The sequence below is a fragment of the Saccopteryx leptura genome, chromosome 1 (genome assembly GCF_036850995.1).
Source record: "Saccopteryx leptura isolate mSacLep1 chromosome 1, mSacLep1_pri_phased_curated, whole genome shotgun sequence".
Taxonomy (NCBI): Eukaryota; Metazoa; Chordata; class Mammalia; order Chiroptera; family Emballonuridae; genus Saccopteryx; species Saccopteryx leptura.
In genome coordinates this window covers 271,752,356-271,765,149 of record NC_089503.1, presented here as the reverse complement: position 1 = coordinate 271,765,149, position 12,794 = coordinate 271,752,356, and the positions used below count along the sequence as shown (strand labels likewise).

General features: G+C 50.0%; 1 protein-coding gene across 1 annotated transcript in view; it reads right to left on the bottom strand.

Annotated features, from left to right (window-relative positions):
* LOC136383579 (keratin, type II cuticular Hb5) overlaps positions 1–12,415 on the bottom strand; it is a 70,250-nt gene extending 57,835 nt beyond the window's left edge. Inside the window, exons 1-8 of the mRNA XM_066353611.1 lie at positions 11,925–12,415; positions 9,424–9,632; positions 7,005–7,065; positions 6,105–6,200; positions 3,255–3,419; positions 2,318–2,443; positions 1,611–1,831; positions 978–1,012 (exon numbers count right to left, since the gene is read on the bottom strand). Coding sequence (XP_066209708.1) covers positions 978–1,012; positions 1,611–1,831; positions 2,318–2,443; positions 3,255–3,419; positions 6,105–6,200; positions 7,005–7,065; positions 9,424–9,632; positions 11,925–12,389 — 1,378 coding nt within the window. The 5' untranslated portion in view covers positions 12,390–12,415. The remainder of the gene's footprint in view (positions 1–977; positions 1,013–1,610; positions 1,832–2,317; positions 2,444–3,254; positions 3,420–6,104; positions 6,201–7,004; positions 7,066–9,423; positions 9,633–11,924) is intronic.
* Between the last annotated feature and the right edge of the window lie 379 nt (positions 12,416–12,794).

Sequence of the window (12,794 nt, the reverse complement as noted above, 5' to 3'; positions counted from 1 at the left end):
GAGATCAAGTGGCAAGCCCAAGGTCCCTTCTGCCAGAAACCAAAGCATCAGGCTCCTGTGCTGTGTTCATTCCTCATCTATACCAGGGGCTCTCACTGAATAGAATGGGAGACCGCGCCTACTCTGAGGGGACCAGAGACTCCCATGCTGGAAGAGGCTGGAGGGCCATCCATATGAACCTCCCCCAGGATTCAAATCCCTTCTACTCTGTCCCTCGGGGCAATTGTTTAGCTTCTGCTCAAATATCAATACTTGCAGTGACAGGGAGCTCACTGTCCCTAGAGGCAGCTCCCCACAGCCTGTCAAACATTTGAAGATACCTTTTTGACCTCCCCTCTCAGTTCATGTTTCTCTAGGGGAGCAATTCCTGTTCCTGTTATTAATTGGTTTCATATCTTCCCCCATCCTGGTTCTTCAGCCTCTCTCCTGTGACCTGACCCACATGGGGCCCAAGGGACTCCACTTCCCATGCCCAGGGCTCAGGGCTTCATGAATGCCACTGCTGAGTCATTATGTGAGAAGATCCCTCCCCAGCTGCCTCGCATGGGCTGAGGCCAAGCCAGGTTAGTCTCTGCTCTGTTTGTTAATTTGCTTCAATTCTAAATATAGGTCTTTACATTTAACCTGTTTAGTAGCCTCTTGCCAGTTGTATGAGTTTGAGTTCCTGCCAGAACTAACTGAGAAATCAGGGGTTCATACGGGGGACCCATTGTTGTGTGAGTAGTCCTGTCCCATGACTGGGGTCTCTCCTGTGGACATATGACCTCACTGGGATGGGTCCTGGGGGTAAGGAGTCATCACAAGTCTCCCTTGACCCTACTGGGAGAAAGAGCCCAAGAAGAGAGGTATCTCCCTAAGAGGGTCTTAATGACACCCCCAACCCAGCTCATTCACTCCCATCATCAAATCCTTGTTAGTGATGCTATTAGCTTTCGCTGTGCCTCCCACTTTTCTATCACCCCAGGACATTTACTCACAGATGTTCACGGGTCCGACACCTTCTCCAGTGAGCCTGTTGCAGATGGGAGAGAAAGAGACATTTGCTGAGACGTTATAGAGCCCTGGGCCCTTTGTGTTTAGCATTTTCAGCGCAGCGCACTTACAGTGTGCCAGGCACTGTGCTTAACAAGCGTTCATTCATCTCGTTAGCTTAAGGAAGTTAATGTGAATCTGTGAGGGGACATTTAGAAGATAAATTCAGTCAAGGTATGTAGAGAAATGGGGAGAGGGATCCATGCTCATTTGCTAGAGAGGGGCAGTTAGGCTTGTAGGCATCTCTGGGCAACACAGAGCCCCCGAGGCTTGTCCTAAGTGTGGCCTCATTTGTCACATGGTCTGGGCAAAATGGCCCTGTTTAGGGCGTTTCAGGTCATCATGGGTCACTTTTCCCTGACACCTTTCACATGAGCCCTCTCTCCTGGGTCCAACAGGAGCTGTGAGAGGGGCTGTGACTGTAGGAGGCCTCCTGGAAGCAGCTGTGCTTGAATTCTGTTTCTACCCTTGGGATTTCTATGTGGGGCCTGACCCTGTGGGGCTCTTGGCCTCTGTGGCATTGCTGCCATGCTCTGCTGGGGTCTGCTTGAGCCTGGGTAAGAGGAAAGGTAACCCACCGGCACTCCTCGCCCTCCAGCAGCTTGCGGTAGGTGGCGATCTCGATGTCCAGGGCCAGCTTGACGTTCATCAGCTCCTGGTACTCACGCAGCTGCCGGGCCATGTCCTGCTTGGCCTTCTGCAGGGCGTCCTCCAGCTCGGCCAGCTTGTGCTTGGCATCCTTGAGGGCCAGCTCCCCACGCTGCTCAGCCTCAGCGATGGCGGCCTGCAGGGCAGCACACTACCAGAGGGATACAGGAGTTTGTGAAATGGTTCGCAGAGAATTCAGAAAGATGTGGGTTTTAGGATAAAAATATGGAGGAATTTTTTGAAATGGACTTCATGCAAGGAAGGCTGGAGCTTCATCATGTTTAAAAGTAAGATTAATCTTTGTCTCCCTTGGATAATTTGAGACTTAGCCAGGATAGAGAAACTGATTCGGAGGGGTCCTTTTCTATGCTGAATGTCTCTGAATAGTGGGTAAGTAAAGCAGGTCAGAGTGCTGCCATGGGTGCTTCCAGAGGACAGAGCCTTCCCTAGAGGAATTGATGTTGGACACTATTTAGGAAGAAGGTCCTGACACGCTTGGTGAGGGAGGGGACTGCGCCTTCCTGGGTGGTCGCTCATATAGGGCGGCTTCACTCTGCGCGAGCTGAGTTAGGGCCAGGCCCAGGTCTGCCTGGGGGCGGGGCCGTGGATCAGGTGGCCTCTGGGAGCTCAGTCCTACCTGCTTCTTCAGGCTGTCAATCTCAGAGCGCAGCCTCTGCATCATCCGGTTCAGCTCAGAGATCTCCATCCTGGTGGTACGGAGGTCATCCCCGTGCTGGCCAGCGGACCGCTGCAGCTCCTCATACTGGGGGCAGGAGAAGCGAGAGGCAGGGAGAGCCAAGCCAGAGAAGTGAAGACAGTGGTTTCCTAGGACCCAACAGGCTTTCAATACGCTGCTTGGAGGGCCCTCCCTGTGTCCCCACTACTCTCCATCAGATCCATCCCCACCGACCCCGGGCTCCGCCTCTCACACTCAGTGTCCACAGGCTCCGCACCACAGTCGGAACTTTCTTCTTGGACCCGGTCTTTTGTCCCTCTCCTTTGACACCAAGTATCTCATTCTCAACCTATCACTCTCAGATTTAAAAGCTTTTGCACATTTGTTTTTCTTGGCACCACATCTCATATCCCCAGTGACTCACCAGCTCAGAGTGCTTGCGCTAACCTGGAAAGTCTCACTGTGTGACCCATATCCAGCATTTGCTCCCTACCCTCCTCTGAGCTTCTCAGCCCCAGACAGTTCCTCTTTTCTTTTCTGGATCCAGGAGGTTCAGCCTGCCTCTTGTTCCCACCCTCTCTCTCTTATTCCTCCTGCCACTGGTGGTGGTACTGTCCAGCTGTTCCTTGCCTTTCCTCTACAGGACTTTGGAGGTGTGTCCATCCTTCCAGTGGCAGAAGGACTGACCACCTCCTGCCTTCATCTGGCTATTCCCCCAGGTCCTGATGGTGCAGCCTAAGGGGTGCTCAGTACAGAGGGTAAGCCCTAAGCTAAGCTCAGATAGATGCCTTTGACCCCATCAGATTGAGGCATCTGAGAGGACGAGGCTCTTATCTGCATTGCCTTTGAAATCCCAGTTCTCTAAAATTGTTTCATAAACTTGATGCTGACACCTCACCTTGGTCTGGTACCAGGACTCAGCCTCGGCCCGGCTGCGGTTGGCAATGTCCTCATACTGGGCTTTGACCTCGGCAATGATGCTGTCCAGGTCCAGCTTGCGGTTGTTGTCCATGGACAGGACCACGGACGTCTCGGAGATCTGGGCCTGAAGCTGAGCCAGCTCCTAGGATGGGGTCCAAATGGGAGACCTGAAGCAGGATGTGCATGTATGTGTATGTGTGTGCATGCATGTGTGTGTCTTAGTGTCAGGACGCTGTGAGCAGACCCCTGGAATAGTTCTCGGCTTCAAGGGCCTCACTTACCACTGGTGGCGTAGAACACTGCTTAGGTCTACAAGGGCTGGGAAGGACATTATGGAGGTCTCTGGGCTCACTCCCATTCTTTCATCCAGGTATTAACCAGGCCCGACCCTGCTTAGCTTTGAGATCAGATGAGATTGGGTGCGTTTAGGGTGGTATTACCGTAGACAACATTTTATTCAGTTTAGAGAGAAAAGAGGAGAGAGAGAGAGAGAGAGAGAGAGAGAGAGAGAATGGGGGAGGAGCAGGAAGCATCAACTCCCATATGTGCCTTGAACAGGCAAGCCCAGGGTCTTGAACCAGCAACCTGAGCACTCTAGGTCAACACCTTATTCACTGCACCACCACAGGTTAGGCTCACTCCCATTCTTTATCATCAGCTCATCTGCACAAAGGGAGCAGTAGTACAGGCAATCTAGCCTCTCTGTCACTCTGGTTGCCAAGGAAATGCACCTTGTTGCAACCTGTTAGTGCCATGATGTCTCAGGTTCTGAGGAGAGCACAGCCTTTCACACCAAATAAAGAAATCATCTTGTGAAAGAAAACTAAATCAGAAGGAGCCAGAAAGCTTTGTTGTATCTCAATCTTATTTCCTAACTTGGCTCCTCCCAGCTCCTTGGGGATGGGAAATGGAAATTTGCTGGAAACGGCAGAAAGGGCACTGGACTGAAAAACTCAAGACTTGGGTCTGCCAAGCATTTTAGATAGCATCTCTGAGTCTCAGAGAGGAGCATCAAATAAATCCTTGCCCATGTAAGATGATTTTTGAAACTGTAAACCCACAGTTAACCTGTTAATGATCACTCCTCAGATCCATCTAGAGCAGTGGTTCCAAAACTGTGATCCATAGACCAACACATCAGCATCACCTGGGAACTTGGTTGAAATGCAACATTTTGGGCTCCAGATTCCACTTGCTGTCTCAGAATTGATGTTTCATTAAGACTTCTAGAAGATTCTGATGCATTATAAAATTTCAGAATAACTTCTAAATCACAAATCTTAAAAATATCCCTTCCTTTTTTTTATTTTTTATTAACAATTGGTTCATCCATTCCCTGATTCAAAAAATTATTTTGTCTTGTCCTGTAATTTGTTTTTCCCAAATAACTTTTTTTGCTGCTAGCTGACATAGCTTATGGGTCTCAACCCAGGGGCTTGTTAGACTGTGGGGAATTAGGAGCCAGCACCACATTGGTTGTCAGCATTAAAGTGAATAAGCAGAGAAAATGATGCCTTTTTACTCCATGTGGGCTGTTGGATGGTCACTCGACCCATCTAAAGTCACAGAGCTGATGTTCCTGCTCCTGGAACAACATGACCAACTTCTGTTGGGGACCAAACATATGTAATGCCCTGAGGGTATCACGTGTCCTTACCAGGCCTATGTAGAGGCACATAGTGTTCCCTAAACTCTCTCCTGGACATCACTGATCCCATCTCTGCACTCCCCCCACTCACTCTACTCTGGCCACCTTGGCCTCTTCCTGGCATTCCTTGGTCCTCAGTGCCTTTCAGTTCTTCTTCAGACATTGTTTGCCATCTGCCTTGCCATTGCTCCTTATTGTCATTCTTTTTTTTTTTTTTTTTTCTGAAGTTGGAACGGGGAGGCAGTCAGACAGACTCCCACATGCGCCCAACCGGGATCCACCCTGTATGCCCACCAGGGGGCGATGCTCTGCCCATCTGGAGCATTGCTCTGTTGCAACCAGAGCCATTCTAGTGCCTGAGGCAGAGGCCATAGAGCCACCCCTAGCACCCGGGCCACCTTTGCTCCAATGGAGCCCTGGCTGTGGGAGGGGAAGAGAGAGATAGAGAGGAAGGAGAGGGAGAGGGGTGGAGAAGCAGATGGGTGCTTCTCCTGTGTGCCCTGGCCGGGAATCGAACCCAGGACTCCTGCACGCCAGGCCGATGCTCTACCACTGAGCCAACCAGCCAGGGCCCTTATTGTCATTCTTTTCATTGTCCCCATTGTGCCTGAAATGGTATTGTGTCTCTGACGCCTGCCTCCCCCACTGTAAGAGAAGCTCCAAAACTCAGAAGACTCATTGTGTCTGCTCAGTGATTTGCCAGCAGTTTCTAAGAACAAAGTCTGGCTCTGAACAAATATCTTCAGGAGAATCAGGCAATTGTCTTGTGCACTCCTAGAAGCACATGAAGGCTCACTAACGGTCACTTGATTGCATAATTGCATCATCCTGCAGCCAAGAATAACAGGTAAATTTAAGCTGAAGTCGGTGAGCCGGGTTGCTTAGACAGTTCTGTGGAAACCACATGTAATTCAATGGCAGGCAGTTCTTTTGCCTGACCTGTAGAACATGCTCGATCCAGGTAGTCAAGGTTAAATTTCTCATCTCGCCGCACCCACCAGCTGCCCGATGGAACCTCATTTTCTCCCTTGGTAGGGGAAGCAGCTCTACTCCATGAATTCCAACCCAAGGATGAGGTGGGGAGCAGGGAAGGGAGCAGAGCAGGAGCTGGCAGCCTCTGCCCAGCCACGGCCACCCAGCCTGCAGCCCCTCTGACGGGAAGCTGTGAGCCCTGCTTACCGCATCGTAGAAAGCTCTCAGGAAGTTGATCTCATCCATTAAGGCATCTACCCTGGCCTCCAGCTCCACCTTGTTCATGTAGGCGGCATCCACGTCCTGAGCATAGAACATGCTGTCACTCTGAGTCCTACCTGGTCTGGGCTAACCAGTCCCTCTGTTGGGCAGGACAACTTCATCTCCCAGGGATGAGAGCAGTTCTTTATTCCAGGCTATGGAGTGGGACTGGCAGGGGATTCCAAACTGTGTGAGGACCAGGGCTCTCAGGGTATGCCCGCCAGCTCATCAGCTGGTGCCATGAGGAAAGGTTTCCTATGTCTCCTCCATGAGGGGAGGACCAAACCATCCTAGCCCTTGGGCTCTCCTAGCCTCTCCCTGAGGCTTTCAGTGGCTTCCCCTCCTCTTCACACTCTCTGCCTCTTCCTCCCTTCATATACCACTGCTCCATTCTTCCTCCTTAAGCTTAGCTCAGGGCTGGTTCTCCCCTCCCTTTGCCTGCCTCCACTAACCAGGAAGGTCCAAAACTCTGTGGAGCTAATTCCTGTCCTGCACCTGTCCTCCAAGCCTGCCTTGATGTCCTGGAGACCCAGCCCAGCATAAGGCCTATTTTGCTTCACCACTCCCTGCACTGAACTGCATGTGGGGAGGGGGCTGGTGTTGTGATTGATGGCTTGGACTTTGAAGCTCTGGATTCTGACTCACTTCTGATTATCTGGGTAACCTGGGGCAACTTGATTAACCTCCTGAGCCTGAGATTTTTCACTACTAAAGTAAAAGATGCTTGCAAGATTGGTTGCACAAATTAAATAAAGCCTTGTACGCAAGGCCACTAGCTTAAGTGGCAGCTATCACTCCTGGAAGGGGCTGCCTGGGGGTCAGAAGAGAGTATCCCTGCCCCCTCACCTTCTTGAGCACCACAAACTCATTCTCCGCCACTGTGCGCTTGTTGATTTCTTCTTCGTACCTGTGGGAAGAATCAGACGTGGTTGATGTTAAGAGCAGGGGTTCTGGGGGTGAGGTCAAACTGCGGGTCTCTAAGTGGCAGGCGATGGGTCTGAAGAGCAGACCTGGAAAATGCGCTGCTATAGCACAGCTGTCCTGTTACACACGTGCCCCAAATCTCATGACAATGCACACCCCACTTACCCCTGTCCAAACAAAGCTCAAAACCCAGACAACAACAAAACAGAACCAGCCTTCATTCCTTCTGAGCTTGCTTTCCACCCAGGTTTGCTTCTTAGAGTGCTTAGGCCCCATAAAGGGGCGTGCGTGTTTCTTGTATACCCAGTGGTCCTGCCCCAACCCAAACAGAGGCCACGAGGGGAGGAACAGAGCGAACAACAGGAGGTGGGCAGTTAGTTCTAGGCCTCAGTGGCTTTTGCATCCGATGGTGCCCTCATGTCTCTCTGGTCTGTTCTCAGCTATGCTGACCCTGGCATAGAAGCAGTCTTCAGGCTAATAGGAGGGACCCATCCCCTCTTCCATTTCCTCATTCTCCCATCTTCCCTTAGGCAGCAGCCACCCTTCCCTGCCCACTGCTCACTGATCTCTGGGAAGGGAGTTGCACTTCTGCTCTAGTGGCCCATTTCCTACCCAACCTTTCTAAGTATTGGACAGTCCCTCCCTCTCAGTGGCTCTGGGCTGCTGTGATTGGGGCTTTGCTCCTCTACCTTCCAGCTGAGTGACCCTTGGCAGGTTACTTAACCTCTTATAGATGCCCTTTCCATCTATAAAACCACAAAGAACTTCCCACATGATATATATATATATATATATATATATATATATATATATATATATATATATATATATATCTCCAGATATCCCCTGCTTGTATATTGTAGGATCTGAGACAAGCTCTTTTCTGCCAATTGACTTGGTTTTCTTTTTCTTTATTGTTTCCTCACATTGCCTTTTCACTAAACATGAACATCTGCTCTTTTTCTATTGCTATGCAACTGTCCTTGTCTTCTGTGTTTCCCAGCTCACAGGCCCCTCTGCCAGAGGGTGAGCACCATGTGGTCCTGAACAGGCCTCTTAGGTACCTGCTGTAGGAACATTGCCATCGATTAACAGGAGTGCACTCTTCAACAGACACCACCCCATATCCATCCTCTGTGTCTCTACTTCTCAACATCAAGCTTTTATCTCCTCCTCCAGGAAGCCTTCTTCAATTGAAACATTGTTATTTCACATTTGCATATATATTATAAATTATCCATCTATACTTGCTTTTCTTGTTACTTCACAGATATACCTAAACATCAATACAGTAAAAATATAGGTAGCTAACACTTATTAACAACTTACTATATGCCAGGCACTGGGCATCAAACTAGTTTACATGCAAGTTTTGATTTAATATTCTCAAGTCCCCTTTAAGGTGGGTACTATTAATATCCTCTTTAACAGTCAAAGGAACTGGGGCTTACAGAAGTTAGTTTTCTTTAGATCTTTCAGCTAGTAAATGGTTGAGCCAAGATTCTAAAGCCACTGACTAGACTCTATATTGCGTCCAATAGAACACCCTGTGATCATAGAAGTACTCTGTATCTGCATAGCATCCGTTAGCCACAGGTGGACTGAGCACCAGAAATGTGGCTAGCGAGATAGAGGAGCTGAATTTTAAAGTTCATTCAATTTTAATTATTTGCATTTAAATAGGCACACGTGGCTAGTGGCTACCATGTTACACAACTCTCAAGCCTGAACTCTTACTATAGGACACAAACTGTAACTAAAACTCCTCATCAAGTGACTTATTTTGTTTTGACCAAAACAATTAGAACTAAATTAGAACAATAAAAATAAGAAATTGCTCATGTTTATAGGCACAAGCATACTATTATGTTTAGTGGTGTGTGTTTCTTTACATAGGTCTTTTTCCTCTGTTCTCTGCCCCTTGGCCAGAGTTGGGGTAAATGCATGGACATTTTATAAGTTAGCAAAGGGACTACTGAGTTGAACAAATGTGAGGGTGAGATTTTATAGGTTTAATTGTTAACTCACACGTTGCCACGGTATAAACTTGGATGAGTCAGTTAATCTCTCAGAGCCTTACTTTCCTCATCTGCAGTATTTATCAGATTGTTGTGCGTATCAAGCTATCTGTGCTCACGTTAGTTATCATTCTATATAACCCCTGCTGCTCCCAAAGCCCCACCATCCTTGACCACAGGGTCCCAGTCCATCTTCTGAGTCCACCTCGGTGCCCTAAGTGTGCGTCCCATTTCCCCACTAGACTAGACGCTTTTGGAGAGCAGAGCCTCTCCGGGAGCCTCGGGGCAGGCCCTTCCCAGGAGCTGGCTGAGGGCCCACTCACTTGTTCTTGAAGTCCTCCACCACATCCTGCATGTTCTTCAGCTCCATCTCCAGCCTCCCCCGCTCCCCGCCCAGGCTGTCCAGCTGCCGCTTCAGGTTGTTGATGTAGGCGTCAAACATGGGCTCGATGTTGGCCCTGGTGGTTTTATGCTCCTGCAGGAGGCTCCACTTGGTCTCTAGGACCTTGTTCTGCTGCTCCAGGAACCGCACCTGTGCGAGGCAGAGGTGAGAAACTGTGAGGGCTTCCTTGCGGCAGCCTCCCAGAGAGCTCTGGGATTCAGGACACCCAACAGTGCAAGGGTGGGGCGGGGGGCTGCAAGATCTCCAGTTCCAGGTGACGGGCTCCTCCTCCTCAGCCTGGAAGAAGGCTGACATGTAGAGAGCCAAGCAAACGTAGGTGCCATGGACCTGGGAGACAGGTGGTGGCTTAGTTTGGAGGTGGGAGAAACAAGGAGGGCCAGAGGGGCTGGAAACTCTCTGACCACACCAAACCCTGCTGATGTGTGCTGGGTGGAGAAAAGGACACTCCACCATCACATTGCTAAGTGAATTTTGATTCCCATTAAACAGACAGGAGGTTCTTGGCAGAAAATTCAACCTATTTTCTTTCCCACAGGATTTCTTGAGTTCTAGGATCTAGTTGCCCACACACTCCAGGAATGCTGGAATGGGTCTCTGTAGGGTCGTACTGAGGGAGACAGGGCACAAGCCCAGCCTTGTCCTTCTAGCTGTGTGGCCTTGGCATGCCTTTTCCTCTCTCTGCTCTCTTAGGTCCTCTGTGGTTTTAGTGCTACAAATTTGGTTTTCTTGAATTGCACTTATTTACCACTCAGCCAGGAAAAATATGCAAAACATTTCTCTCCCTAAGCAAAGTCCTTCCATTAAGAATAGCTGGAATGACACACAGCCTCCGTGAATGAAGAAACAGAGCCTTTAAGACTTCGGAGATGGCAATGTACATGCAGAGGGGTCACTGACAAAACACACTTACCTCCCCCCCCCCCCCCACCAGCATTCTCTTCCATTATCAGAGGAGAGAAGACAGTCCTGGCTCTGAGTCCGTCCCTCGTTCCAACCCTTTATTTACTATGTTCCCTCCAGATGGACCTAGGAAAAGGAGGGCCCACATTCTTTCCTTCAGAGCCAGGTTCTTGAAAAATCTCACAGATGTTGATGCAAACACCAGGCCCAGTGGGTGACCTAGTGATAAAGTTAAAGAACCACTGCCTTAGTGGTTAGGTTTTACACATTTAAAGATCTGGGTCAGTATGATGAGGCATGTATGGGCTCTTAGACCTGCGAAGGCACCTTAGAGTCCATCTGTCCAAGCCAACCTAGACCTGAGAAATCAGTGATTCTTCTAGAAGTAGAGCCAAAAATAAGACCTGGGCTGGTTAGTGCTTTTTGTTCTAGGTCCCAGGCGTGGAGTCTGAGTGATCCAGATCCCTGTATTGGTTCTTCCCGGGCAAAAACAAGCAGCTCGGGTGTGACCCAGTGGTGATGCAAAACAGAACCCAAAATAGAATGATTTCTTTTCCCAAACTGGGGAAATCCCTGGGATTCCAGGCCACACAGCAAGGGGACCCAGGGCTGAAGTCATAGCTTTCTTCTCTTCAAATAATCAAGTGAAACAATCTGAACCGCCCCTCGCCAACCACTCAGCTTCCCAGACGTAACCAAATCACTAATGAGGTTGCCACAGAAGGAGTTGCTGCTTTTAAACTGGACACAAAAAACTGACCTCAGCCCACTTCCGTGAACTGAACTTGTAACCCTATCTTTCTTTTATCCCTTTCCCTCCAACCTGATCCCTTTTTACTGTTTAAGCCCAAGACGTGATCACTATCTATCAAAATAGCAGTGTCCTTGTAGTGGGCCAGACAGCTCTGGAGCCAGCCTGACCAGGAGGTGGCGCAGTGGATAGAGCGTTGGACTGCGATGCGGAAGGACCCAGGTTCGAGACCCCGAGGTCGCCAGCTTGAGTGCAGACTCATCTGGTTTGAGCAAAAGCTCACCAGCTTGAACCCAAGGTCCCTGGCTCAACCAAGGGGTTACTCGGTCTGCTGAAGGCCTGTGGTCAAGGCACATATGAGAAAGTAATCAATGAACAACTAAGATGTTGCAACGTGCAATGAAAAACTAATGATTGATGCTTCTTATCTCTCTCCATTCCTGTCTGTCTGTCCCTGTCTATCCCTCTCTCTGACTCACTCTCTGTCTCTGTAAAAAATAAAAAAAAAAATAAATAAAAAAATAAAAAGAAATACACACAGTGGGAAAACACTTCCCTTTAAAAAAAAAAAAAAAAAAAAGAAACTCTGGAGCCAGAAGGTGGACATTTTTCTGCTCCCACTTCACAAAGTGGAAAACCACCACCTCCTCATTCTGTCAGTGGTCTCCCCGCTCCCCAAGACCTCAGGCCTTGGGCCAGTTTCAGTTGATCTCAGAAAAGTGCAGAGAGCGGTTTCCCTAACATTTCTGGTGGGAACACCTGCCTCTCACCTTGTCGATGAAGGAGGCGAACTTGTTGTTGAGGGTCTTGATCTGCTCCTTCTCTTCCTTCCGCACCCGCTGGAGGGAGGGGTCGATCTCCAGGTGGAGAGGAGTCAGAAGGCTCTGGTTGACAGTGACCTCCTGGATGCCCCCAGCTCCAAGATTCATCCCACCTCCGAATCCGTACCCGCTGTAGGCTCCCCCTGCCCTGTATCCTGTGCCAGGACCCAGCCCATGCCCAGCACCGCCAAAGCCGCCCCAGCCTGAGCGGTAACCCCCGCCGACGGAGATTCTCTTGCTGCCCCCCAGGCCATGAAGGCTCCTGGTCCCAAAGCCACCCCCGAAGCTCTTCCCGCTCTGGGTCACAGAGACAGAGCTGAAGCGGGGCCGGCAGCCCGGGAGAAGGTTCACAGAGGAGGCACTGAAGTTCCGAGTGCCCCCCGACTTGATGGTGGTGGAGGACCGCTGGGTCATGGTGGGAGCTGGTGCCAGAGGGTCAGAGGAGTGCAATGTCAAAGGGAAGAGGAGCCTTCAGAGTCTAACTCTCCCGATGTTTCCTTGACTTTTATCCCTTTCAAGAACTGGGCTTGGCCAGAGAAGATCACAGACCACTGTATTGAGTTCATCTCAATGGCATTTCTGGCCACGGCCCATCTTTCTGCCCTGCTAATCATCCTGGGAACATCCTACCTAGGGCAGGACTGGGCCTGGGCATTCAAGCCTGGGGCGGGCCTGGGTCCGGAGACCCCCGCCTGCTGGGCACTCTGCCACATGCTGGAGACACTCCCGCTGCTTCTCATCTGATCCTCCCTTCCTGATTTCCAGGTGCTGGACTCTGAACCCGAGCACTTGACCATACCCTTTCTGTCATGGTCACTT